Consider the following 26,840-nt stretch of genomic DNA (forward strand, 5'->3'; position numbering starts at 1 on the left):
GCCACTGACCTGGATTATAACTGAATACTACCTGTTTTTGGACTGATAATAAATTAGAACGCTCTTCACTGATCTTACAAGGCAGAAGGCTCAGGATGTGTGAACTGATCTTGGCAACTGTTATAAACTGGAATGCGTTTTTTTGCCACTGACCTGTGATATCTGCTTTTGAACCGAAAATAATCTGGAATGACTACTTCCCACTGATCTCATATCTATAGAATAATAGCGAACGTTACCTCGAATGCTTAGATGCAACGCTGATCTAAAATTTTACTAACCTGAAATGCGTGCTAGCACTGACCTCATGTTACCTAAAACCGTGCTGGAATGCTTGCATACAACCGATCGGGAAATTTTAATAATCAAACTGCTCTTATACGCTTTAACCACAGGGGATACGATAAACTGGACCGTTTATCCATTATCCAAGGCTTTCCACGCGTGCCCCGAGTTCAAAATCGCGCGACTTGTACTTTCTACTTTCGATACGCCACTGGGGCCGGTTGTTCGAAAAGCGTTTAGCTTAAACGGTGGATAAGCCAAAGTTTAAAAATACTCTCAGACATCTTGTGAATGACTGAACCTGTATTTTATGCATTAAATATGCGCTTCCATTGAAAATTAAACTATTTACATCGAAATAGTTGAGCTCAATTGTTCAATAAATAGATCATTTTGTTTTCAATTTTTGAACTTATCCGCCGTTTTAGCTAAACGCCTTTCGAACAACCGGCCCAGATCTTCAACTTTTAAACTGAAATCTCACTTTGTGTGCGTGCAATGCTTGCGTGACGTGTGCGTGGGAATTCTTCGCCATGCCTCGGAGTCACTTCGAGTTCGCCTCGGAGTCACTTCGGGTTCGCTTCGGCGATGCGGAAAACTATGTAAACACAGCATTCTATATCACTCTAAGACACTGTGGATTGTCACTTTGAAAGCACAAAAACATCGAATGGTAAAGATCTCCAGGCTATTCTACTTTGATGGATGATCTTGGTGAAGTTAAGGCCTTCATAAGGCCCGAAGAAAAGTGCAATCATGTATCTTTTTCAAAATGGAATCGCTGTTCGGTGGCTGGTCATTTTGGGTAGAATACACGTTGCTTTTGAGCCTTTCAAATCCGTCAAATTTACATAATCTTTCTTATGTAACAGCTTGTACCAGATGTGACTATCATAATTTGATCGGAATGAGAAAATACTACTTTTGAAGATCAATTCTATTGAAAATATTTGAGATTTATCCTGTAAATGTACACTCTCAGCTATTATAAATTAGCTGATGGATCGATTTGTCCACACCAGCTGAGATATACAATAAGATTACTAGAATTAAAGCCGCTTTGTCCATATTTACTTTCACAGGTTTTAGACAGAGTAAAATGCTAAAGTAAGTCACATCTAGGTGCATTGCAAGCTAATAGGTTAGCAAGAGACACTGACAGATAGTTTTGTTAACTCATTAACTGCCAGTACTCTTCCACTGATGAGTAAAAATCATCTGACACTAGACAGAGTAAAATACGAAAGTAGGTCACATCTGGGTGCATTGCAAGCTAATGGGTTGACAATTAAGAGACACTGAAAGATAGTTTTGATAACTCTTTAACTGGCAGTACTCTTCCACTGATGAGTAAAATCATCTGGTATTAGACAGAGTAAAATACTAAAGTAGGCCACATCTGGGTGCATTGCAAGCTAATGGGGTAACAAGAGACACTGACAGATAGTTTTGTTAACTCTTTAACTGGCAGTACTCTTCCACTGATGAGTAAAATCATCTGGTATTAGACAGAGTAAAATACTAAAGTAGGTCACTTCTGGGTGCATTGCAGGTTAATGGTTTAACAAGAGACACTGACAGATAGTTTTGTCAACTTATTAACTGACATTACTCTTCCACTGATGAGTAAGATAATCTGACATTAGACACAGTAGAATACTAACGTTGGTCACATCTGGGTGCATTGCAAGCTAATGGGTTAACAAGAGACACTGACAGATAGTTTTGTTAACTTATTAACTGACAGTACTCTCCCACTGATGAGTAAAATAATCTGCCATTAGATACACAGGAAAATACTAAAGTAAGCCACATCTGAGTGCATCGCAAGCTATTATGTCTTCACAACAATTTTTCTTAACCTTGTGCTCAGTGTATCAAAGGGAATATTGTGCGGAATCTTGAAAAAGATAAAAGATTATTGGCAATCATCAAGAATAGTTGGACTGCAAGGTAAGAATTTGTGGCTATTTGAACATGTTTTTATCATAATTAAGATCTCTTTCCATTGATGTCATTAAAAAGGGGGGGGATATCAAGGACTATGGCTTTAATTAATCTGGCTCTACGTGAGAGGTACAGTCCAAGGCTGGTGATTGGGAAGTCAGGTGGGGTGGGGGGCAAAATACCCCTGGGGCATAGGTACATGGTTGCTGTCACCATTCAATTGCCTGTATTCACATTGAAAGGGCAGTGTTAATGGGGGTGAGACCTGATAGGGTGGGACCGTCACTAACAAATTTGTCCAAGGCTGCCTCTTGCAGGCCTTGGAAAGGTATGTGTTAACCCCAGAACCCGTTACCTATAGATGGGTGCATGATCAACCAGTTTCCTTGTCAATATTAAGCAAGTGAAGTCTTGAGATATCCTTGAAGTAATCATTATTAAACTAGGTAAAGCACTAAAATAGGCCAAATTTGGGCGCATTGTTATCGCTAATGAATGAACATTGGAACACTATCAGAGAGTTGTGTTCTAAATAGGTGCAGCTAGCTGACTCCCAGTTTCTTGCTAGCTAATGTGAGTCATATGTAATGACACAGCCTGTTTCCAGATCAAATTTTAACAATGAAACATGCTGTTTTTTATAAATTCTGCCTGTGAATTTATATAAAAACATTCATAAGAACGTCAATACACGCTTAGTAAGAAATCAAACGCCAATTTGAAGTGAATTTTACCTAAACGGTCATTGAGGCCCATAGTTTAATTGTGAAGATGTTAATCTTCTCTTAACCTAGACGTTCACATTTAACCGATTTCCCTGTGAAAAGAGTTCTTTTCTGTGCGAAAGGTTCTAAAAGCCTTTTTTTCCCCATGCTTGCTACATTTTGAGATATTTCTAGCGAACATCGCCTTTGCTACACTGATTTCGAACGATTTTGTTACATTTTTAGAATGTTCTAATTAAAATATTTTATTCTAAAGAATAAATCCTTGCTTTAGAACGTGCAATCGTCTTTGCTACAATTTCGAACGATTTTGTTACATTTTTAGAATGTTCTAATTAAATTATTTTATTCTAAAGAATAAATCCTTGGCTGCTTTAGAACGTGCAATCGCCTATGCTACAATTTGGAACGATTTTGTTTCATTTTTAGAATGTTCTAATTAGAATTCTTTATTCTAAAGAATAAATCCTTACTTTAGAACGTGCTAAGAACATTATGGCTTAAAAATTGAAGTTTGATCATTTTGCCTTTTCTGAACTGAGATCCCTAACAGATAGGATAAATACGGGAATTCGATGGATTTTTATCGAAACTAGACAACGTAATTATCGCTACTCTGGTTTTAATAAATGAAAGTAATCACCACACAAAGATTAACTTTCACGACCTAACGTTTCGACACTCTGGGCTGGTGTCTTCATCAGGGGTGATCTGATGTTGAAACTCGGTCACCTCCGGTTGAAGACACTTGACCGGAGTGTCGAAACGTTGGGTCGTGAAAGTTAATCTTTGTGTCGTGATTACTTTCATTTATTAAAACCAGAGCAGCGATAATTACGATGGATTATATACCTGGTTGCCGTGAACTCATTAACTTCAATTCGAAACTAGAAAAGTTGAAAATGCCCGCTGTTGTACGTCCCGGTAAAAAGCACGCGAAATTTGACTTAGCAATTAGCGGACCAATATTAGTTGAATTCATATTTGGTCGCTTTCCGTTAAGCGGCCAAAATGGTCATATCGCTCATATTTTTAATTGAAATTGAGCATCGTTCTGAAATGAAGCGGTCAAACAGAATTTTCCATGCTAGGCAGATACAAATAACGATATACTTGAATGCAGAGTTCTTGAAACACTCTGAACTACCAGTAATCCGTCTGTACTAAAATTCAACAGGGCCGGTCTGGCCGTTTTTACCGTATAATGAAAAGCGCCCTTAGAAACCGGAAATTTTAACCAGTCAGACACTGGTTTCTCCTCCAAATTTTCCCGTCAAACTTTCCCGTCTAAACAGACGGGGAATTAAGTTGGACAGGAATGCCGTCTGAGAGAGACACTCGTCTCAAATTCGAATTTACACGGATATAGATTAATCAGACGAGCTTACGAGCCCTACTTTAGCATTACCCAATTACGTTTAAAGTTAGACATCTCCATTCATATTAAGACGGGTTTTTATTATCAACTTTCCAGTCTAAGATAATTGTGATAGCTACACTGACTGATGAGCTCGTAATATTTTAAGGGCCTGTCTACATGGAGCAAGTTATCCCGGCTAGGCGAAGTAAAAAGCGCATCACATCAAAGGCTGAAGGCCCACACAAACCGGACGCGATTTGGCAACGCGGCGCGATTTTTCAAAGTTTTTGATTTTCCAAAATCAAATAAATTCTAAACTATCATAATATTCTTGTAGATTACTTCATGATGATACATTTCGACTGCTCTGGCGTCCATAGATTCCAGATTTTGCTTCCAGAAATTAATTTATGTGCTTCTGAAAACTCAAAATTCGCGTCGCGTTGCCGCATCGCGCCCGAACTGTGTCGACCTTTAAGGCTGCTTTCCACTCACGCGTTTTTTATACCCGGTACACCTACGGAATCATTTTAAATTCTTTTAATTTTTTATTATTTAACATCTAGGTCAACTAATGCATATACTACTAAACTATGCCGAAAACTAATTAAGTTCCTTCGATTTATTTATTCACTTAGTTTTTGCCAAGCCGGGATAACTCGCTCCATGTAAACAGGCCTTAAGAAAAGTTTGTTTACATTACCTACTTGAAATCACCTTTAAAATGGTGATTCTATGAATGACTTTATATTTCGCACACTGATTATATAATATGCCAACGAAAACATGGTTTATATCATCATATTCTAACGCAAGACAAGTAATTTGCTTGCCGTAGTTTGTCTTTTAAATATTGAATAATTGTTTTTAAATGTTTTGTGTTTCTTTTTCTATATAGTCTCATAATATTCAGTTATGTTGGTGAAACGCCACTTGCTCTAAACCTGCGTGTTGAATTCGCAATACCGATAAACACAGAATTTAGCATTGCCGTTGGTAAGAACCATGAATTATATATATTAATAGTTGTTAGCAGTTCACTGGCGGATAATTTCCTATATTCAGATCAGCAAAACAAGTGTGCATGAGAGTTTCATCAACTATCATTGCTTGATCAAACGAGAACAAGAGTTGCATGAGAGTTGACAAGCGAGAGTTTACATTAGAGTTTCATCAACTATCATTGCTTGATCAAACGAGAACAAAAGTTGCATGAGAGTGGACAAGCGAGAGTTTACATGAGAGTTTCATCAACTATCATTGCTTCATCAAACGAGAACAAGAGTTGCATGAGAGTTGACATGCGAGAGTTTACATGAGAGTTTCATCAACTATATCATTGCTTGATCAAACGAGAACAAGAGTTGCATGAGAGTTGACAAGCGAGTTTACATGAGGGTTTCATCAACTATTATTGCTTCATCAAACGAGAACAAGAGTTGCATGAGAGTTGACAAGCGAGAGTTTACACGAAAGTATCATCAACTATATCATTGCTTGATCAAACGAGAACAAGAGTGTTTACTCGAGAGCTTTGTCAACTTTCGTACAAGATTTTATCTTCCGTCTTATCCGTTGTGTCATCAAGAATAATTTCAAAAAAAAATACCAATAGCGACCGCCCGCGTGCTTTTGAGCACGGAATATTCACGAGCTGTCAAAACAATCTTGGAAAAAGCGATTGAATATATTAGGCAGGGTATTTTTATGAACTTAATTGCTTTTTGTTTATTTTTTCAGAACGAGATGGGGACATGGTTCAAGCTTATGGTAATCTTATGATAATTACTTATATTTAAGACTTGTTTCGATATAGTTGTTGGCATTTCAAGGCCCGTTTACACTTGTTTTGATGGATGTAAACGAGTGCATCTGGGTGCATTGCAAGCTAATGGGTTAACAAGAGACACTGACAGATAGTTTTGTTAACTTATTAACTGACAGTACTCTTCCACTGATGAGTAAAATCATCTGACATTAGACAGAGTAAAATACTAAAGTAGGTCACATCTGGGTGCATTGTAAGCTAATGGGTTAACAAGAGACACTGACAGATAGTTTTGTTGACTTATTAACTGACAGTACTCTTCCACTGATGAGTAAAATCATCTAACATTAGACAGAGTAAAATACTAAAGTAGGACACATCTGGGTGCATTGCAAGCTAATGGGTTAACAAGAGATTCTGACAGATAGTTTTGTTAACTTATTAACTCACGGTATTCTTCCACTGATGAGTAAAATCATCTGGCATGAGAAACGGTCGGGTATGCTACAGTATGTCGACTTAAACAATTACCGTACCACAAAATATTAATGTAATCGCGCTAATATTTCAAGCCCTAAACCGCAGTCGGGTCAATTAACTTAAAAAATAGTTAAAAATTAATGCGAACTGGATTTTTCGTCATTTCGCGTGAAAATTTGGATTCGCGCTTATATTACTGATTACCGAGTTTCCTTCGTGATAATCGGATCTAATTTTGGATGAAATTGACACTTTTCATAGCATCGGATATGTAGTTTTGTCACTGTACAAAGCGTCATATTTATGTAAGTAATTGAGACTTAATGGTTGAGTTCGTCTTTTAAACTGTTTGCCAAACCATTCTCTTTATAATGCAAGATTAATTACAAAGAATTGCTTTATTTTTATATCTTTATGCATCCTTAGCTTTAGGTGAAAGACAAAGAAGTCTTTCCGTTAGTTATATTTGATTTCCTCCGGGATATTTAACTGACAAAGCATAATTTCGGATAGTTGCAAGATTATATATTTTCGTAACGGAGGTGATTGGCAAAACTATCTGTCAGTGTCTCTTGTTAACCCATTAGCTTGCAATGCACCCAAATGTGACCTACTTTAGTATTTTACTCTGTCTAATGCCAGATGATTTTACTCATCAGTGGAAGAGTACTGTCAGTTAATGAGTTAACAAAACTATCTGCCAGTGCCTCTTGTTAACCCATTAGCTTGCAATGTACCCAGCCAGATGTGACCTACTTTAGTATTTTACTCTGTCTAATGTCAGATGATTTTACTTATCAGTGGAAGAGTACTGTCAGTTAATAAGTTAACAAAACTATCTGTCAGTGTCTCTTGTTAACCCATTAGCTTGCAATGCACCCATATGTGACCTACTTTAGTATTTTACTTTGTCTATAATGTCAGATGATTTTACTCATCAGTGGAAGAGTACTGTCAGTTAATAAGTTCACAAAACTATCTGTCAGTCTCTCTTTTGAACTCATGCATTAGCTTGCAATCCATCCAGATGTGACCTACTTCAGTATTTTACTTTGTCTAATATCAGATGATTTTACTCATCAGTGGAAGAGTACTGTCAGTTAATAAGTTTACAAAACTATCTGTCAGTGTCTCTTGTTAACCCATTAGCTTGCAATGCACCCAGAAGTGACCTACTTTAGTATTTTACTCTGTCTAATGACAGATGATTTTACTCGTCAGTGGAAGAGTACTGTCAGTAAATTAATGAGTTAACAAAACTATCTGTCAGTGTCTCTTGTTAATCCATTATCTTGCAATGCACCCAGATGTCACCTACTTTAGTATTTTACTCGGTTTAACTGTGGGGAAAATATAGCCGTAGCCGCTTAAGTATTCGGGAGAAGAATGAATTGGATACGCCGTTTTAGTTCCAAGAGCGTTACAATTTCAAGTATTTGCCGATTAGAATTCTGAATTTTTTAGAACAAAATTCTTTCCCTGAGTTTGAAAATTCCGTTTGTATTTAGTACAGTTGCATGAACCAGCGCGAGTATAAGTTATTCTCATATTTACATATAGTTAATCTGTATTTTTATTACGTTTCTAGGAAAGAAGGTGTCTGTTCGGATTATCGCCGAGAAAGGTGTTCGACTTGTTGTTGAATTTGCATCTGGCGAGGAAGTCGGGATATTTATTATGGAGTTGAAAAAAGCTATAAGCGGTGAGCTCTTTTTATCCAGCAGCCGGTGGTATCAAGCCCGTTTAACTTAAACGGTAGATAAGTTCAAAATAGAAAGCAAGTCTATCGTTTTATTCAACGAGCAAACTGAATGTTTTTGACCTTAAAACAAAGATACTGGCTACAACTACATATTCAGTGCATAATATTCAAGTTGACTCATTCAAGAGAGATGTAAGAGTGTTATTTAATTTTGACCTATCCACCGTTTAAGCTAAACGGGCTTGATACAACTGACCCCAGGGATGTGTAATAAAACCGGAACGCTAACTCCTGTAGCACAATACTATGACTACATAAACTAGTCCAAATTTTGTTTATTTACATCCATTTGTGTTCCGAAGTACTTGTATATGAACGAGGTTCACGGGTTTGTTTACGTTCGAAGCATCTGTAGGAATTTGTGGTTACTTGTTCAAGTTTAAACTGAAAAGATTAAGCATTTTAACCTTGAAAAACGGATAAAAAGTATGCAGAGCCGTGTCAAAACGAAGCCTTCCGTTTCTTTGTTAGTCTAAACATGCATTCGGGTAGAACTAATCATTTTGAAAACAAAGGAATACGCCGCCATTGTACGAATTATAAGCGCCATATCGATGAATAAAAAGCATCAATTGTGCTTGTTTCAAGTTTGAAACATTTCATTTAGCAAGCTTTTTTTATTATCCCTTTTATTATTACTCCGGCGTCAGCGACGGAGTTGAAAATTCGCCTCGGTTTTGTTTTGTTTTTGTTTTTTTTTTTTTTATTTTTTTTTTTATTATTTTTCGTCGTCGCAAGTGTGTAATGGCGCGAAACATTCTAGTATTTAAATGTGTATGTGATTGGATTTATCTATGTCCCAGTCTTATCTCCCAAGAGTTGTGGTGTACAGCTTTGGCTAATTTTCCGATGCGCGATTCGATTTCGCTCGCATGATACGGCAATTCCTCCAAGAGGAACAAATAAACCGTTCTTTTCATGCTTTTCGATTAAGTTTAGACTGAATTGGGGTAAGAATATATTTAATACGTGTAGATTCTGGTCCTATTTTAGTAATATCGCTGCTATTTCGCCGTTTAACAAGATGATGTGGTCGTGTATGGGCGCTTTGACTCGTCGTAGTTTGCACAGGATTGAAGATTTAATATAACTATATAAGCGCGAATTCCAAAGGCAAAGTGTAAGACAAAGCGAATGTATTATACCATTTATTTACATTCTTGAACGATTTAACTTTTATACTTTTTAAAGTACGATGTGCTTCTGAATTTCGCGATCGAACATTTAGGTTCGCAAGGCATCTAAATGCGAATATGAACTGTATTGTTTATGTTCAGAAGCTCTATATTGAAAACTGGCACGTGCGCCGGAGTTAACGCCAGAACAGGCGTCTTGTTACATTTAAAATGTAAACAAACGGGTAGAATCATTCACGCTTCATAGAACGCGAATGGTAATATTAGAACTATAGCTCTGACAAATTTGAAACGGAAATAAAGTATGTTTCGAAAGATATTAAGTTGTTTCAACCAAAAAATGGATTCTTGGCTAACTATTCCCAGTCCTTTCCCGCCATTTTCAGATCACGTGGTTAACGGGTGTTCCCAGTTGATTGTTAAGGATATTTTAAACGAGACTGATTCATTGTTTATTTGGTATTTTGGTTTTTAAATAGCGTACAAGCAAAGAGCAAGCGTTGTTGGGGAGTATTCGTTTAAATGGATCGAAAACTACACTTCGGTTATGTTTAGGCCTCGAAACACCACGTCTACAGGTACATAATCCGCTGTTCAAGTTGAGAATAATGCGTACACGGCCAAAATTGATCAGGGGTGGACAATGCTGTGCAGCACCCTGGGAACAGTATTGTTAACAATGTTGTTGAAGCTTGTTGAATCATCAATGTTGATGCAATCACGATGCAATGTTGTTGTTACAAGAGTGGTATTATACACACTTCAAATTCAAGCCAGGAACAGTTGATGGAAAAATGAGTCAACTATCGGTTCTCCGGCAGGAATCGAACCTACGCTTTTGCGATGCCGGTGCAATGCTTTTGACTCATTTTTCCATCGACTGTTTCTGGCTTGAATTTGAAGTGTGTATAATTCCACTCGAAATAAAGACCCTTTAAACCTCTAGAATTTACCTATAGGCATCGAGTGCCAAAAATTATAGTTGTTGTAACAAGTTGCAACAACATTGATGATCCAACAAGCTTCAACAACATTGTTAACAATACTGTACACAGGGTGCAGCATAACATTGTTCACTCCTGTTTTTAACAACTTGCATCAACCTGATGATTTTTACACGTGTAACAAACCACGCTCTTTGTAGCAAAAAAAAGCCTGATTTCACGTGTTCATGCCGTCCCTTATATGTTTTAGGTAAGGTCTTCCAAAGGATGGGGGGTGCGTAACTTTTTTAACAAATTATTTTCTTAGACGGGCCTTCATTCCTGAGCCATCTTTCGTACGACAATCCATCCTGCAATACCAGTGCCAAAGACTCAAATCCACCGGATGAGGACACTGGTACGTCATTAGCAACAAGTTTTTCCATTCAGTGTTCATATTAAGATCATATGTCATCATATAACAAGCCGGTCCAAGTTAAAGATTACGCAAAATGGCGCATTTTGATTGGCTCCTGAGCTGCCGGTACCCACATTACGGGCTCCATAGTTTTGGCGGGAAAATTTGAATTTGAAATGTTGACAATTTTCACGCCTATTGTGCTCAATAAATTTTTCTACTTTCAAATAAAATGCTTTTAAGTAAGTTAAATGAAACTGCGCGAGCTTCTCATGGACCACTAACAATAGTTTAGGGCTATTTTAAATACCCTTTTTATACAAAGAGCCTTTTTTAGCTTCTAATCATAATCATTTGTTGTTTGTTTCAATCGATACGCTAGACACCTTGGGATTGCTTGGCTCAACTGTTCTCTCGTCAAACGAAATCGTTCATCGTTCCCGACCGGAAAGATCTTCCTTTACTTCAAGTAGTTTATTACCCGACGTACCGCTGAACTTCAGAACTGAACGAGAAACGTTCGTTCAATTGTTGCTAGGAGAGCGAGAAGCCGAGTTCATTGATATTCAGCAAATGAGGTTTGTTGTTGTTCTGTCATTTTGATTAGAATGGATTTTGATGTTTGCGAGTATAAATAAAGTCAGTTCAGTTTAGGTTTCTTCCTGTAGTAACACTGGATCAGTAAGAGATCCAGTAAGGATCATCTCTTATTGATCCAGTGTTACTACAGGAGGAAACCTAAACTAAACTAACTTTATTTATGCTGGATAACTCTATCAGTTCTAAACTCTTCTTCCTAGAGATCCAGTAATAATCATCTCTTATTGATCCAGTGTTACTACAGGAGGAAATCTAAACTAAACTAACTTTATTTATACTGAATAGCTCTATCAGTTCTAAACAGTTCTTCCTAGAGGTCCAGTAAGGTTCATCTCTTATTGATCCAGTGTTACTACAGGAGGAAACCTAAACTAAACTAACTTTATTTATACTGAATAGCTCTATCAGTTCTAAATTGTTCTTCCTAGAGGTCCAGTAAAGATCATCTCTTATTGATCCAGTGTTACTACAGGAGGAAACCTAAACTAAACTAACTTTATTGATACTGGATTACTAAATATCAACTATCTTGCTAGATTTCTCGTGTGTAGTTGGAATGTAAACGGTCAGGAGCCTTATGGGAACCTAAAGCCGTGGTTTACGACGGAGGAAGAGGCGCCTGACGTCATAGCTGTTGGTTTCCAAGAACTTGACCTCAGCACCGAAGCTTTTATGGGTCGTTATTCGAAACGCGAGGACGAGTGGCTAGAGAAAGTTGGTAAAAGTGTAAATGGAGTTGGTAATTATGAGAAGGTGAGAATTTGGTATTTATTTGAATAAAGTTGATCCATGTACGCTGGTTCATTTTATGGTGGGGTTCTCTTTCTGACCCAAAGTCAATAAGAGATGATCCTTACTGGACCTCTAGGAAGAACAGTTTAGAACTGATAGAACTATCCAGTATAAATAAAGTTAGTTTAGTTTAGGTTTCCTCCTGTAGTAACACTGGATCAATAAGAGATGATCTTTACTTGACCTCTAGAAAAAACAGTTTAGAACTGATAGAGCTATCCAGTAGAAATAAAGTTAGTTTAGTTTAAGTTTCCTCCTGTAGTAACACTGGATCAATGAGAGATGATCCTTACTGGACTTCTAGGAAGAACAGTTTAGAACTGATAGAACTATCCAGTATAAATAAAGTTAGTTTAGTTTAGGTTTCCTCCTGTAGTAACACTGGATCAATGAGAGATGATCCTTACTGGACCTCTAGGAAGAACAGTTTAGAACTGATAGAACTATCCAGTATAAATAAAGTTAGTTTAGTTTAGGTTTCCTCCTGTAGTAACACTGGATCAATAAGAGATGATCCTTACTGGACTTCTAGGAAGACAGTTCAAATCTGAACACAAACCTTTTTTTCTAAACTTTTTTTTCATTTTGCCAGGTACAATCTGTTCGTCTAGTTGGAATGCTTTTGGTTGTTTTTATCAAAGCTGAATATTATAACTACATCCAAGAGGTCGATACGAGAGACGTAGGAACAGGCATCATGGGAATGATGGTGAGTTTTAACCAGTTAAACTCTAAGTGTCTGGAATAACGGGACATGTCGGAAGCTCTCGGAAGCTTTCGTCGAATTGGATAATGCTTTTCTATGCTTTCTAAAAAACGAAGCTATGCTATTGGTTAAAACAGAAATGTATTGTAAAGTTTAGCATATGAAAATTATTCTTGCGAAGAGCTGCGACACTACCCGGAGAGACCGCCATCTTTCGACCTAATTTCAAATGCCATTATGCTATATTTAATGAACAAAACAGACTATATGTTATATTTAAAGAAAAGAATAGTTATATTAAATAAAAGCGCTTTCAGCGGCCTTTTTGATAACAAAATGGCTTTAGCAGTTAATACGAGTACAAGATTCGTCATTAATAACGTGTTGTTTGCTTACGCCATCAGCTAAAACTCGTGTCCCCTGAGTTTGTTGATTAATTTCGTATCGAAAAGCCCAACGACTACGAGTTTCGTCAGATGACATTAACGTACTCAGATAAGGCCGAACGAGGCTAGACGAGGCTTAATGAATACTATGACTATAGTTACCTAACTAGTTATGCCCGCTGCGGATTGGTAGGGATGGAGACGGCAGCACGGCGAAGCGAACGAGCACGCCGAAGCGAACGAGCACGCCGAAGCGAACGAGCACGCCGAAGCGAACGAGCTCGGCGAAGCGAACGAGCACGCCGAAGCGAACGAGCATGCCGAAGCGAACGAGCACACCGAAGCGAACGAGCACGCCGAAGCGAACGAGCATGCCGAAGCGAACGAGCACGCCGAAGCGAACGAGCACGCCGAAGCGAACGAGCACGCCGAAGCGAACGAGCACGCCGAAGCGAACGAGCATGCCGAAGCGAACGAGCTCGGCGATGCGAACGAGCACGCCGAAGCGAACGAGCATGCCGAAGCGAACGAGCACGCCGAAGCGAACGAGCTCGCCGAAGCGAACGAGCATGCCGAAGCGAACGAGCTCGGCGATGCGAACGAGCACGTCGAAGCGAACGAGCTCGGCGAAGCGAACGAGCACGCCGAAGCGAACGAGCATGCCGAAGCGAACGAGCACGCCGAAGCGAACGAGCATGCCGAAGCGAACGAGCACGCCGAAGCGAACGAGCACGCCGAAGCGAACGAGCACGCCGAAGCGAACGAGCACGCCGAAGCGAACGAGCTCGGCGATGCGAAGGTGCTAAGCACCATTAAATAGTCTTTACTGTCATTTTCAATCATGCGTACGTCCATCAGATATGGAACCTAAACGGTACCCTCTCCATCCCGTGATCACACTGTCACACGGAATCACAGAAGTGAAAGCCGTGGAAGGAAAACAAGAACACACACGATGCATACATACTAAATAATTAGATACATACCGTAGGAGTCTTTTGCAAACCAACTGAACCTAGAGAAGCTAAACTAAAAAACAATAAATGAAAACCATCCCCAGACGGGTCAGGGGAGGAAGGCGGGGCGAACGAAGCGATAATAAGCGGACAAACAACAAGGCAAGCCATATAAATATTAAGGCCCGGGGAAAATACCCCCGTGCCAAACACCCGGCTAGGTACCCAAGCGAGGGCCAACTCTTCGATATTAACTTCTTTTATCATACTAATAAACACATTAAGCAAAAATACCGAGTTTGGCGCTAAAATGACAAATCTTGTACTCGTAGTCACTGCTAAAGCTCTGTAATACTTTCCAAAAATCAGCTAGGATTGGTTTGAAAAAATTGAGTACTTTTATATCACCTTGACAGTTTGTGCGTCACATACCCCAATATGGCCTTAAATGCCCTTAATTACTCTAGTTTCAAAAAAGAGCGTAATAAACCTTCAGTTGTCGTTCCAGTTTTTATAGAGTTCAACAGGTAAACTCAATTCGAGGCTTGAATATTTTCAATCTTCATTTTGTAATGAAAACTTTTAGGGGAACAAAGGTGGCGTTGCTGTTCGCTTCCGGTTGTTCAACACAACTGTCTGCTTTGTGAACTCTCATTTGGCCGCACATCAAGAGGAGGTGGAGAGACGGAATCAAGTGAGTATGACCGCTGACCGCTGATCACTGATCTATACTCAAACTGATACGAAATGGCGAGGCTATTTGTCGTCGCTACAGACGCTACTTCCAGCTGATCAGGGTATAAAGCTCAATCAATCAGAAGCCAGATCTTCGACAAAACTGAATTATCATTTCCTTCATTGCACATGACTTCGACACTCGAATATATCAAGTAATTTTATTATATTTATGTGAAAATACGTTTATTTTTTCCCAACTGTAAATTAGAATTTGAATTTTTCACCCTTTATACTATTAGTTGGAGGAATAGGGACAAATAACACCAGGGACATGATAACTCTGTTTTGTCGAGACGCTTTATGATGTCATAATTTCAGATCAGCTGGTTTCTCGCTTGTCCTACAGTTACAAATATATAAAGTTTTAAATAACGGTTTATTTACAAGCTTCGCTTCATATCTTCTTCAAAATATAATAGTATTTTCGTCAAAATATCATATAAAATAAGCATATTCATCACAGCCGGTCGAGCGAGAACGAGAAGAAAATAAGAAAATTAAAATGGCACATACGTCAAGTGAAGATTATATAACAAACGTAAACAAATATTGCTATGCGCGGTATATATGCGCAGAACGGACTTTACATCATCTTTAAGAATTTTCGCTATATAATGCGACTGCAAATTCTCCTAATGCGTAATCCAGTTCTTATAAATGTATCAGTGGACTAAGTCCAGCTGGGATATAGGTCAGTGGTGTGTTTCCGAGTAATGAGGTTGATAATTTCTGTCAAGAAAGGATTGGTAAACGTATTTATATTGTGTTTTATCCATTTAGGACTATCGTGATATCATGGCAAGATTAACATTTCCTAGAAATTCGCTGAGTATCACGGACCACGAGTGAGTACAGACATTCTAAATCGCCTTTTGGACAACATTCTAAGTAAAGGTTACGGCAAATTCACCCCCCACCCCTGGCATAGGCGGCCCCAATATCCCATCTCGAATATAAGACCCTCGGAGAAATTTTCCCCCCACCCAACTACCCTATCATAAATATTCAAATATTCCTCATAACCTCCACCTATCGAATACCCCCCCCCAAAAAAAAAATAACACCTCTTACATATTGCTCTTCTTCAACCCCCCCCCCCATCAGAAATATTTAAATATTCCTTATAACCCCCACCTTATCGAATACCCTCCCCCAAAAATAACACCTCTTACATATTGGCCCCTTCTCCGCCCTCTAAATATCCTCACAATACAACACTCTCAAACATGCTTCCTTTTCAACTCTCCCCGTCTCAAGTATCAAAGATCACGTCTGTCAAGACATCCCTCTTACATCAAAGTCGTGATACCCTTCACTTCAAGTATGTCCTCTCTAAAAAGTACTACACGTCTTTAATCATTTCCTTTACTACGAGTATCAAAGCATGCCACCTCTCAAATATGCTTCCTTTTGAAACATTAGGGAGCTTTAGCAGTGACTACGAGTACGACTACGAGTACGAGATTCGTCATTCCCGTGCATTGTTTGCTTACGCCATCAGTCAAAACTCGTAGTTGCCGGGCTTTCGAGTACGAGTTTTTTGGCAAATTTCGTACTCAAAAGCCCGGCGACTACGAGTTTTGACTGATGGCGTAAGCAAACAACGCGCGAGAATGACGAATCTCGTACTCGTAGTCGCTGCTAAAGCTCCCTATTGCCTTCATGCGGACTTCAAAACATTATATGTGTCATTCCCTACCTTCACTACCTTCTAAAATTTCCTTCAAACATTGCATTTTAACGAACATGGAAACATATAGTTTCAAAACAATGCTTTCTCAAATTCCTTTCAAATATTGCCTTCCAACAAACATCAAAACGTCGAATATGCGACTTCCTAATTATAAACACCGCTTCTCATTTAAGATATCTCTTTATCAGATGAAGGATTCGCGTCTGGATTCTGATATATACAAGCAAAACATCTCGCTGTTTTGAAATGAAAAGCCTTTGCCAGAAGAATTTCTTTTGATCTCAAGGTTTTCTTGTATATGTTCAGTTTGGCTCAGAAAAAAATCGCCACTTGAACCTGCTTTAATGCATTCAATATGGAGTCTAACGTTTTAATTTTAAGATAGCCAGAAAGACGAGTTATTCAGCTTTCTAACAGTATCCATTTTAGGTAATAATGGCTGTAGAAATTGCCAAGCATTCGTTTGTTAAACATTGCTGCTCGAAACCTACGTTCCTTCAAAGCATCAAAGCTCATATAATATATTCAAATTTCCCTCGTTTCAACCGGGCGACTTGTAATTTCGATCACAAATTTTCATATTTAAAATATTTGATCGTTTCTCGCTGTTATGCACTAAAGAAAGTTGTCATTAGGAAGCTATGTAGCTTCTCTTTTATGCTGCATAAGAATTGAATCATTGAATTCGTTTTATCCTTCGTTTATTTCATGTTTATCGAGAGGGTTGCTTCGCTGTTCATTTTGAAACATATCTCTTTAAATAGGGCTTTTAAACAGTGCAAAGTGAACCCGTGAACGTTAAAAACTTCCTCTAGTTAAACTGCTTCTTTTCAAACGGGCAACTCGTTGCGTAAAAGCACGTTCACTCTGAAATACATCCTTGCTTAGTTTGTGTATATTTTTATTTGTGTTATTTTTATTTGTGTTATTTTTATTCGCTTAGTTTGTGTATATTTATATTTTGTAAACAGTGTCGTGTTTTGGTTTGGCGACCTGAACTATCGTATTGATCTACCGAATGAGGATGTCAGAAAATCCATTGACGAAGTGGAATATGAATATTTACTGGAGCATGATCAGGTAAGTCAACGTCATCCACTGATCTCAAAATTAAACTGAATTTAATATAATTTATACTAATGTATTTACGTGTTGACAAATACACAATAAAGCCCTGTTTAAACGTTGGATTTCTTGCTTAATTCTTCAGTTAATAAAACAGATGAGAAATGAGAAGTGCTTTCAAATGTTCAAAGAAGGTTGGATCCGTTTTCAACCGACGTACAAATACAATCCTGGAACTGACAATTGGGACAGGTAATGACTTTCTGAACTATTTTACCTTTATTTATACTGGATAGCTCTATCAGTTCTAAACTGTTCTTCCTACAGGTCCAGTAAGGACCATCTCCTATTGATCCAGTGTTACTACAGGAGGAAACCTGAACTAAACTAACTTTATTTATACTGTATTGTTCTATCAGTTCTAAACTGTTCTTCCTAGAGGTCCAGTAAGGATCATCTCTTATTCATCCAGTGTTACTACAGGAAGAAAATTAAACTAAACTAAACAAAACTAACTTCATTCATACCCAATATTGTCACATTTGCACTTTATTGCAGTGAAAAGGATAGAATCCCTGCCTGGTGCGATCGTGTACTTTGGTGGACATCTGGGAACAACTCTGTACAACAGATGGCTTACACAAGCTGTCACCAGCTGAAACTGAGTGACCATAAACCTGTCCATGCTTTGTTCAATGTTAATGTAAGTGAACTGCGGAACATAATACATAGACTTATAAGGGAGCTTCAGCACTTGTAGCTACAAGTACGACTATGAGTACAAGATTCGTTATTTTCGCGCCAAATTCCGTGCTTTTGCTTACGCCATCAGCCAAAACTCGTAGTCGTCGGGCTTTCGAGTACGAAATTTACCAACAAACTCGTACTCAAAAGCCCGACGACTACGAGTTTTTCGCTGATGGCGTAAGCAAAAAACGCGCGAGAATGACGAATCTCGTACTCGTAGTCACTGATAAAATCTCCGATAGTCGACTTGATGACGGGATTTGAATCTTAAAAAACATTTTCTGCGAATTTAAAAAAGTTAAGTCAGTATTAACTAATTAGTCGATGTTAACGTGTCCTTTTAGCAAACAGAAAATTTCGTATTTTTAAAAGGAAAAATCGTCAAAAGTTAGCGCATTCTCGCTTATTTGATGTGACAATGAAATATTTTAATGCTTTATTGTCGTAAACAAATTGTATATGCAATGAAAATTTTGATATCGCGATTTTTTGCATTTTCTAAGAAATTGGTCTTTTCAGATCATAAAAATACCAATCCTGTCGAAAAATACGAAACAGAGGTTTGTTTTTTGTACAACGGTTTAAGTCAGGTTTTCATATTATAACGCAATTCGTCGTAATTTCGTCATGACTCGTCGTAATGTTGTCATGATTCGTCGTAATTTTGTCGTAATTCGTCGTAATTTCGTCATGACTCGTCGTAATGTTGTCATGATTCGTCGTAGTTTCGTCGTAATTCGTCGTAATTTCGTCACGATTCGTTGTAATTTCGTCATGATTCGTCGTAATGTTGTCATGATTCGTCGTAATTCGTCGTAATTTCGTCACGATTCGTTGTAATTTCGTCATGATTCGTCGTAATGTTGTCATGATTCGTCGTAATTTCGTCACGATTCGTTGTAATTTCGTCACGATTCGTCGTAATGTTGTCATGATTCCTCGTAATTTCGTCATGATTCGTCGTAATTTCGTCATGATTTGTCGTAATTTCGCCGTAATTCGTCGTAATTTCGTCATGATTCGTTGTAATTTCGTCGTAATTCGTCATAATTTTGTCATGATTCGTCGTAATTCGTTCTTATGGAAACCGTCATCCCAATTACAACAAATTACGACACGCGAGTTACCACGAATTATGTCATATGAAACTGGTGTCTAGAATTTCGGTCTTGTGACGTAAGTATGAAGTCTGACACGTCAAAGTGAAGTGTCGACTGCATGTGACTGCACCACAACAACAAACCAGGAACATAAGTTAGTTGCTTTTATGTCGCGGTTTAAAACTTTGAAAGCGGAAGCTTTAAGTCGTTGACAGTGACAAAAATATCGACAGGTAACCAGGACATTGCTGAGCAGTCTTTTATTGGTACAAACTATGCGATAAACATCTCTCCGCTGGACTTTAACTCATGCAGAACGTCAATGTGATATCGTGTTCCGAAGCAAGATTTCCCGAAGTGTGTTGATCGGATTACTGACGAACTTGCAATTCTTTCACCGTTCTGTATATATTTACGAGAAAGATATGCGTCGATTTCTCTTCTTGAAAGCGGTACGTGTTTGCGCAAAACCAGAGACTGCGCACAAGCGGAAATTTTGCCTGGCCAACGCGTGCTTGGTGCATTTAAAATGCATAGCATTGCACTTGTAAACATGGCAACAAGGTTGCATGTATGAGTTTAGTCATGTTCGCTAGTTTAGGCCTGAACGCGCTATATTTGCCTCGCTAAACATGCAAGGGATTCCTCGTTAGGTTTCCTGCAGGCAAGATCAATAATAATCAAATTTCGATTCGTTCTAAACGTAAAATGCGCGATGTAATTATTAGCTATAGAGACTATACATCCGCATAATGGAAGACTTCCGTTTTAGACTATCTTTTGATCGAAGAACGAGAAAAATGCCTGCCACAACTATAAGGAGAGTAAATTAAAGTATGCAGAGCAAATATACGAAGTTTAGTTCCCGAAATTTTGTGAAACGCAGAAAATACAGCCATTCGAACTAAACGAAACTAAAAATTACTTTAATAAACACCTCCGGCCGAAATACAATATAGCATACAAGATTTTGCATAGCTATATTTTACGAAATTTCGCATCCACGCTTGGCAATTTTACTTAATTTTAGTATGCTATTTCTAAAAATTTTCTTTTTGTTACCATTATAAAGAAATAGTCTAAAGCAAAGGCCGTGTTTATGCGATATGCAAGAATGTTATGTAAGCAATGTTATGAAAGAATGTTCGGAATTTCCTCAGTAAGTACCGAGTCTCAAAAACAAACTTTAACCGCAAAGTTACAAAGCTTCTGATTTGAATTTTTCCACAAGATTGGTATTTTTAAATCGGAGAAGACCATATTTTCAGAAAATCTAAAAGACTGGTATTAAAAGCTCTATTTCATATACAATTCGCAAAAATTATATTTAGTTCAAAATTCCGCCATCTTGTTTATTATGACGAAGTGTTTTGAGTCGATAACCTTGAAGAAACTTGTGATAAGTTGTGTTAATGTCCGCGGCTGGTGACCGATGAATGCTTTTCTCTCTTTTCAGGTCAAAGTCGTGGACAAAAAACGCGAGAAAGTCGTATTGGAAGAGGTTGTCCGTGAACTCGATAAACGAGAGAACGACTTCCTACCACAAGTCGACCTCAGCATCAAAGAGGTTTGTAATCCATAATAAAATGATAAAGTTTCGGAAGTTTTAGCGTTAAATTGTCCCAAAACTTCGTCTTTCGGTATTTTCAACACTCTAATACAATTCAAACGTTCTTTATCGTTTTACAAAACAGTTATTTCAAACAAAATATATAAAGAATTGTAGGAAATCAGACATTCAAATTTTCCCGCCAAAACCGAGCACTTCGCATTGCAAGATACCAAGAACTCAGAAACAAACGAAAATGTCCCATTTTGTGTAGTTTTGCACTTGAACCGACAGATTTCTTTTGAAATCCGTATCGCCCTAACGAATATATGAATATTTTTCCTCATTTCTCAATATTTCGCAAGGAAACTTTACAATTCTTTTATTTAAACACGCTCATTCCAAAAATGTATTTTTTACGGAGCTAAGCACATGCAATGTTCGCTTTTAGTTGAGAATATATGTCTGTATAGAACCCTATAAACTGTAGTGTATGAAGAAATGGGCTTGTCCATTTACGAAGTCAACTATATCATTTATTTTAATAGATGCATTTCGGAAATATTCAATTTTTGGAGGAGAAAACCCAAACGTTTGAAATCCGGAATGTAGGCCAGGTAAAGTATAGTTTACTAACTCCTTTTGCATAGAAGAGCGAAGTTGTCCAAAAATTTGTGTAACCGCTTGTTAACAAATTGTCGGCCCATTTGTTTACATTTTTTATGCTAAGCCAATCAGAATGCGTAAATTTTGAATACTTCATGTTAAACGGTAAATAATGCACCTTTTACCAGTATTTATGCATTCTGATTGGGTTACTAAAAATGTAAACAAATTCGCTGATTGGTCTAAAGCGAAATTCCTGCTTGTTGAAATTGCCACAATCAGGAAAAGTTCAGATAACAAGTTTTGGATTGCCTAAGCTTTGAAAATCTACATGGATCATTATTTACATGTCTTTTATAGCTTGCTGTGCAGTACACATTTATACCTAAACTGCAAGAAGGACATTTTTGTAAACCTTGGCTTAGGATAGACCCTTACACTGGACTAGTCAAACAAAGTAAGTTTCAGTTAAATATTTCTCATTTAATTTATAAAGTCGCTTTTCCACCGAAGGAGACCTATATATAAACTAAACCAACTTTATTTATACTGGATAGCTCTTTTAGTTCTAAACTGTTCTTCCTAGAGGTCCAGTGAGGATCATCTCTTATTGATCCTGTGTTACTAACGGACGAAACCTAAACTAAGCTAACTTTATTTATACTGGATAGCACTATCAGTTCTAAACTGTTCTTCCTAGAGGTCCAGTAAGGATCATCTTTTATTGATCCAGTGTTACTACAGGAGAAAACCTAAACTAAACTAACTTTATTTATACTGGATAGCTCTATCAGTTCTAAACTGTTCTTCCTAGAGGTCCAGCAAAGATCATCTCTTATTGATCCATTGTTACTACAGGAAGAAATCTAACCTAAGCTTATTTTATTTATAATCATCGTTACTAATTAATAATTTTTGTTCTATTATAGATGGCACCAAGACAGTTAAAGTGACAGCATTTGTGAGTCCGAGTTCCGCTGGTCCATTGACAGCGAAAAAGGAAAAAATGGAAGATATACTCGTGTTGCATTTACAAGGCGGGAAAGATATTTTTGTATCCTCTATCGATAATTTTTGTGTACAGCAATGAGGGAGCTTTAGCAGTGACCGTGAGTATACGAGATTCGTCATCCTCGCGCGTTGTTTGCTTACGCCATCAGATGACGTCAGATGACGTAAGCAAAAGCACCGAGTTTGGCGCGAAAATGACGAATCTTGTACTCGCAGTTGTACTCGTAGTTACTGCTAAAGCCCTTAATATTAGTAAGACTGTTTCAAGAACTTTCCATTAAGACGTGTTCTTATTGATTACTGCTTGTTCCTAGCACGATAACAACTTGGTCACAATCATGTAGCAATTTCATACAGTAAAAAAATTATTGTAACTAGTTCACAAATTCGCTACAAATCTGTTCGAAAACACATCTGGTTGCTACGACGAACGATTTTTGCCCGTATTTTGTATGTCAAACTGTTGACAATTGAGTGTGTTTGGTGTTTATTCATATATTCAGTTCTGCCCGACATATTTTTTTGTATGTTCAAAAGTTTACAATAGAAATCCGTTTCGCCCCTGGTCAACACCGGGAATGTTACCATCTTAACTTGTCACAAGATACCCATAAGCGCTACCTACATACCCAGCGTATTTGGATCCTCCATCGAGAGTTTAGTTTTTCTTTATCGACCCATTCAAGACCCACCTGTGGCGAAGCTTATTGATGTGGTAATGAGATTAACTGAACTTTCTTTATGCTGGATAGCTCTCTATCAGTTCTAAACTGTTCTTCCTAGAGGTCCAGTAAGGATCTTCTCTTATTGATCCAGTGTTACTACAGGAGGAAACCAAATCTAAACTAACTTTATTTATACTGGATAACTCTATCAGTTCTAAACTGTTCTTCCTAGAGGTCCAGTAAGGATCATCTCTTATTGATCCAGTGTTACTACAGGAGGAAACGTAAACAAAACTAACTTTATTTATACTGGATAGCTCTATCAGTTCTAAACTGTTCTTCCTAAAGTTCCAGTAAGGATCATCTCTTATTGATCCAGTGTTACTACAGGAGGAAACCTAAACTAAACTAACTTTATTTTTACTGGATAGGAGGAAACCTAAACTAACTTGATTTCCACCGTAACCGTTAATATATAGTTTATTCATTTCAGGATTGCTCGGAACTGGACGCGAAACCACGCAACTCAAAGGCCTTGGACTTACCGAAAGAACTTTGGCTTCTTGTTGATCATTTACAAAAACGTGGTTTAAGAGAGGTATAGCTCCATTATGTAACACAGATGTAGGAATGTCATTATCGAGCTGGATGAATTGAATTGATTTTTTTTTATTTTAGCAAGGAATCTTCAGGCAGTCTGCTTTAAAAGATGAATTTGAAAAGATCCGTGATCACTTGGACACAAAAGCCGATGGCAATTTACGTATCTTTTATTGAGTAAAAAAAATACAGGGTATTGCTGGATGATCCTTACTGGACTGCTGGAAAGAATAGTATCAATAAAGGTTTCCTCCTGTTGTAACACTGGATCAATAAGAGATGATCCTTACTGGACCTCTAGGAAGAACAGTTTAAAACTGATAAAGCTATCCAGTATAGATAAAGTTAGTTTAGTTTAGGTTTCCTCCTGTAGTAACACTAGATCAATAAGAGATTATCCTTACTGGACCTCTAGGAAGAACAGTTTAGAACTGATAGAGCTATCCAGTATAAATAAAGTTAGTTTAGTTTAGGTTTCCTCCTGTAGTAACACTGGATCAGTAAGAGATGATCCTTACTGGACCTCTAGGAAGAACAGTTTAGAACTGATAGAGCTATCCAGTATAAATAAAGTTAGTTTAGTTTAGGTTTCCTTCTGTAGGAACGCTAGATCAATAAGAGATGATCCTTACTGGACCTCTAGGAAGAACAGTTTAGAACTGATAGAGCTATCCAGTATAAATAAAATTAGTTTAGTTTAGGTTTCCTCCTGTAGTAACACTGGATCAATAAGAGATGATCCTTACTGGAACTCCTGGAAGAACAGTTTAGAACTGATAGAGCTATCCTGTATAAATTTATTAACGCTGTTCAGTTGACGTATGATATATTCTTAACTTTGCGACCCAGCTGGCAATATCCATTCCGTCGCCGAAGCGTTGTTACTGTTTTTAGAAAGTCTTGAAGAACCTGTTATTCCATTTAAAATATACCAGAAATGTTTAGATTGTAGCAGCAATTACACGTTATGTAAACAGGTAACTGTATATAAACTATATCTTACTCGTAGTCGAAAGAGTGTTTCTTACTATTAGTTTGCAATGCATCCAGATGTGGCCTACTTTAGTATTTTACTCTGTCTAATGTCAGATGATTTTACTCATCAGTGGAAGAGTACTGTCAGTTAATAAGTTAACAAAACTATCTGTCAGTGTCTCGTGTTAACCCATTAGCTTGCAATGCACCCAGATGTGACCTACTTTAGTATTTTACTCTGTCTAATGCAAGATGATTTTACTCATCAATGGAAGAGTACTGTCAGTTGATAAGTTAACAAAACTATCTGTCAGTGTCTCTTGTTAACCCATTAGCTTGCAATGCACCCAGATGTGACCTACTTTAGTATTTTACTCTGTCTAATGTTAGATGATTTTACTCATTTTAGACCAATAAAATTTATTTTTTTAGATGGTGATGACCTTACCACTGAGCCATCAAAATGTTTTTAGATATCTTATTGAATTTATGAAAGAGCTTTTATCGAATTCCATTTATAACGGCCTGGAACCTAAAATATTAGGTAAGTTAACCGTTGACGATTGAAATTCAGAAACCGGAGTGAAAAACTCTCATTATGATCCGGGTCCCCCTGCCCCTCGAAATATATCATGCATTAAGGCAAATTTTCACTAGGGTGAATTTTTACATCGATAAATCCATGTGCATAATTCAGGAATGTAATCTCAACTTTAATCCTAAACCTGCCCCTAAGCTTTACCTAACTAGTATTAATCCTACCTTAATCGAGCCTTAATCCTAACCTAATCTTAAGGGAGCAATTCGTGTGTTGAGACTTTATTATGGAATATTACCGTTAATGACGTCAGCAGCCGAAATAATTAGAATTATTAAAATTTACCTGCGAGATTCGACCAATCAGGATCAAGAATAGACTTTGAATATATGACAACCAGCATTACCCGGGCGGGTAATAGTACCCTTCCACGCGCTGTAGTTCACGGTAATAATACAAACTATCAGCCTCGTTCCCAGGCGCTTTTAATGAAAAATATATAGGAACACTGCAGGCTTTTACAAAGATCAGTGTCTAGGCTAAGCGAGCGCGCAAGGAATCTTGGGGAGGACGTGGGGAAGGAAGCTCCATTTTTTCGTGGCGTCCTCCCCAAAACTCCTTGCGCGCAGGCTCAGCTTAGCCGCTGATCTATGTAAAAGCCTGTAGTGTTCCTATATCTATTTTATTTAAAGCGCCTGGGAACGAGGCTGACCAACTATATTTAAATTATTTATTTTTAGCCACAATATTTAGCACTATAATGTTACGTCCGCCGCCAAATACCGAACCGTCCACGGGAAAACAGCTCACGAAACAAGCACAGAGTCAAAAACGTACTAAATTTATACTTCATTTTATATCAGTACCAAACAATCCAGCAATTGGCAGGGACCAATATTTAACCTGAATTCCGTCGTATAACTGACGTGTATTTCTGGTTAGACCGGTTAATCTTGTTTAGTACAATTATACTCGTGTATATAACTGGTTTGACATGTTTTCGAATCGAAAGACCAGCAGTTCAGCAAGCTATTCTGGTTTAACAGGATATTTCCTGCTCAAAGGAACATGCTTAACCCTGTTAAACTGGTTAATGCCTGGTCAATCAATGTTCAAATAGGCTGTAAAATTCCAGGTGGGACAAACTTGTTTTGTACTTTCTCGTTTGACAGGTTTATATATATACTTGTTCGAACTGATTGATACTATCCTAATTTATAAAGTGGTCAAATTGACCTATGTACAATTCAAATTCAAGAAAATTTTAAACATAGACAATCGTACTTTTCCCTTTTAATTTCTCACAATA

The 26,840-nt window shown here is 37.7% G+C and overlaps 1 protein-coding gene across 1 annotated transcript; it reads left to right on the forward strand.

Moving 5' to 3' along the window:
• Positions 1-818: 818 nt before the first annotated feature.
• LOC114543218 (inositol polyphosphate 5-phosphatase OCRL-1-like) lies at positions 819-26,813 on the forward strand. Its single transcript, XM_028562301.1, has 25 exons — positions 819-1,043; positions 2,159-2,238; positions 5,216-5,313; positions 6,058-6,087; positions 8,154-8,267; positions 9,943-10,041; positions 10,715-10,804; positions 11,187-11,382; positions 11,941-12,157; positions 12,789-12,905; positions 14,831-14,938; positions 15,763-15,827; positions 17,647-17,755; positions 17,886-17,992; positions 18,299-18,443; positions 21,044-21,154; positions 21,685-21,753; positions 22,103-22,199; positions 22,672-22,796; positions 23,358-23,468; positions 23,912-24,016; positions 24,097-24,181; positions 24,868-24,995; positions 25,426-25,537; positions 26,272-26,813. The coding sequence occupies exons 1-25, from the start codon at positions 987-989 to the stop codon at positions 26,436-26,438; spliced, it is 2,742 nt and encodes a 913-aa protein (XP_028418102.1). The 5' UTR covers positions 819-986; the 3' UTR covers positions 26,439-26,813.
• Positions 26,814-26,840: the final 27 nt, after the last annotated feature.

The sequence above is a fragment of the Dendronephthya gigantea genome, unplaced genomic scaffold (assembly GCF_004324835.1).
Source record: "Dendronephthya gigantea isolate DGI-Jeju-01 unplaced genomic scaffold, DenGig_1.0 000419F, whole genome shotgun sequence".
Classification (NCBI taxonomy): domain Eukaryota; kingdom Metazoa; phylum Cnidaria; class Anthozoa; order Malacalcyonacea; family Nephtheidae; genus Dendronephthya; species Dendronephthya gigantea.

Coding starts and splice junctions, on each gene's coding strand:
- LOC114543218 (XM_028562301.1), top strand. CDS start 987: ATGGATGATCTTGGTGAAGTTAAGGCCTTCATAAGGCCCGAAGAAAAG. Junction 17,756..17,885: donor ATTTACTGGAGCATGATCAG/GTAAGTCAACGT, acceptor TTAATTCTTCAG/TTAATAAAACAGATGAGAAA. Junction 24,182..24,867: donor AAAAGCCGATGGCAATTTAC/GTATCTTTTATT, acceptor TTTGCGACCCAG/CTGGCAATATCCATTCCGTC.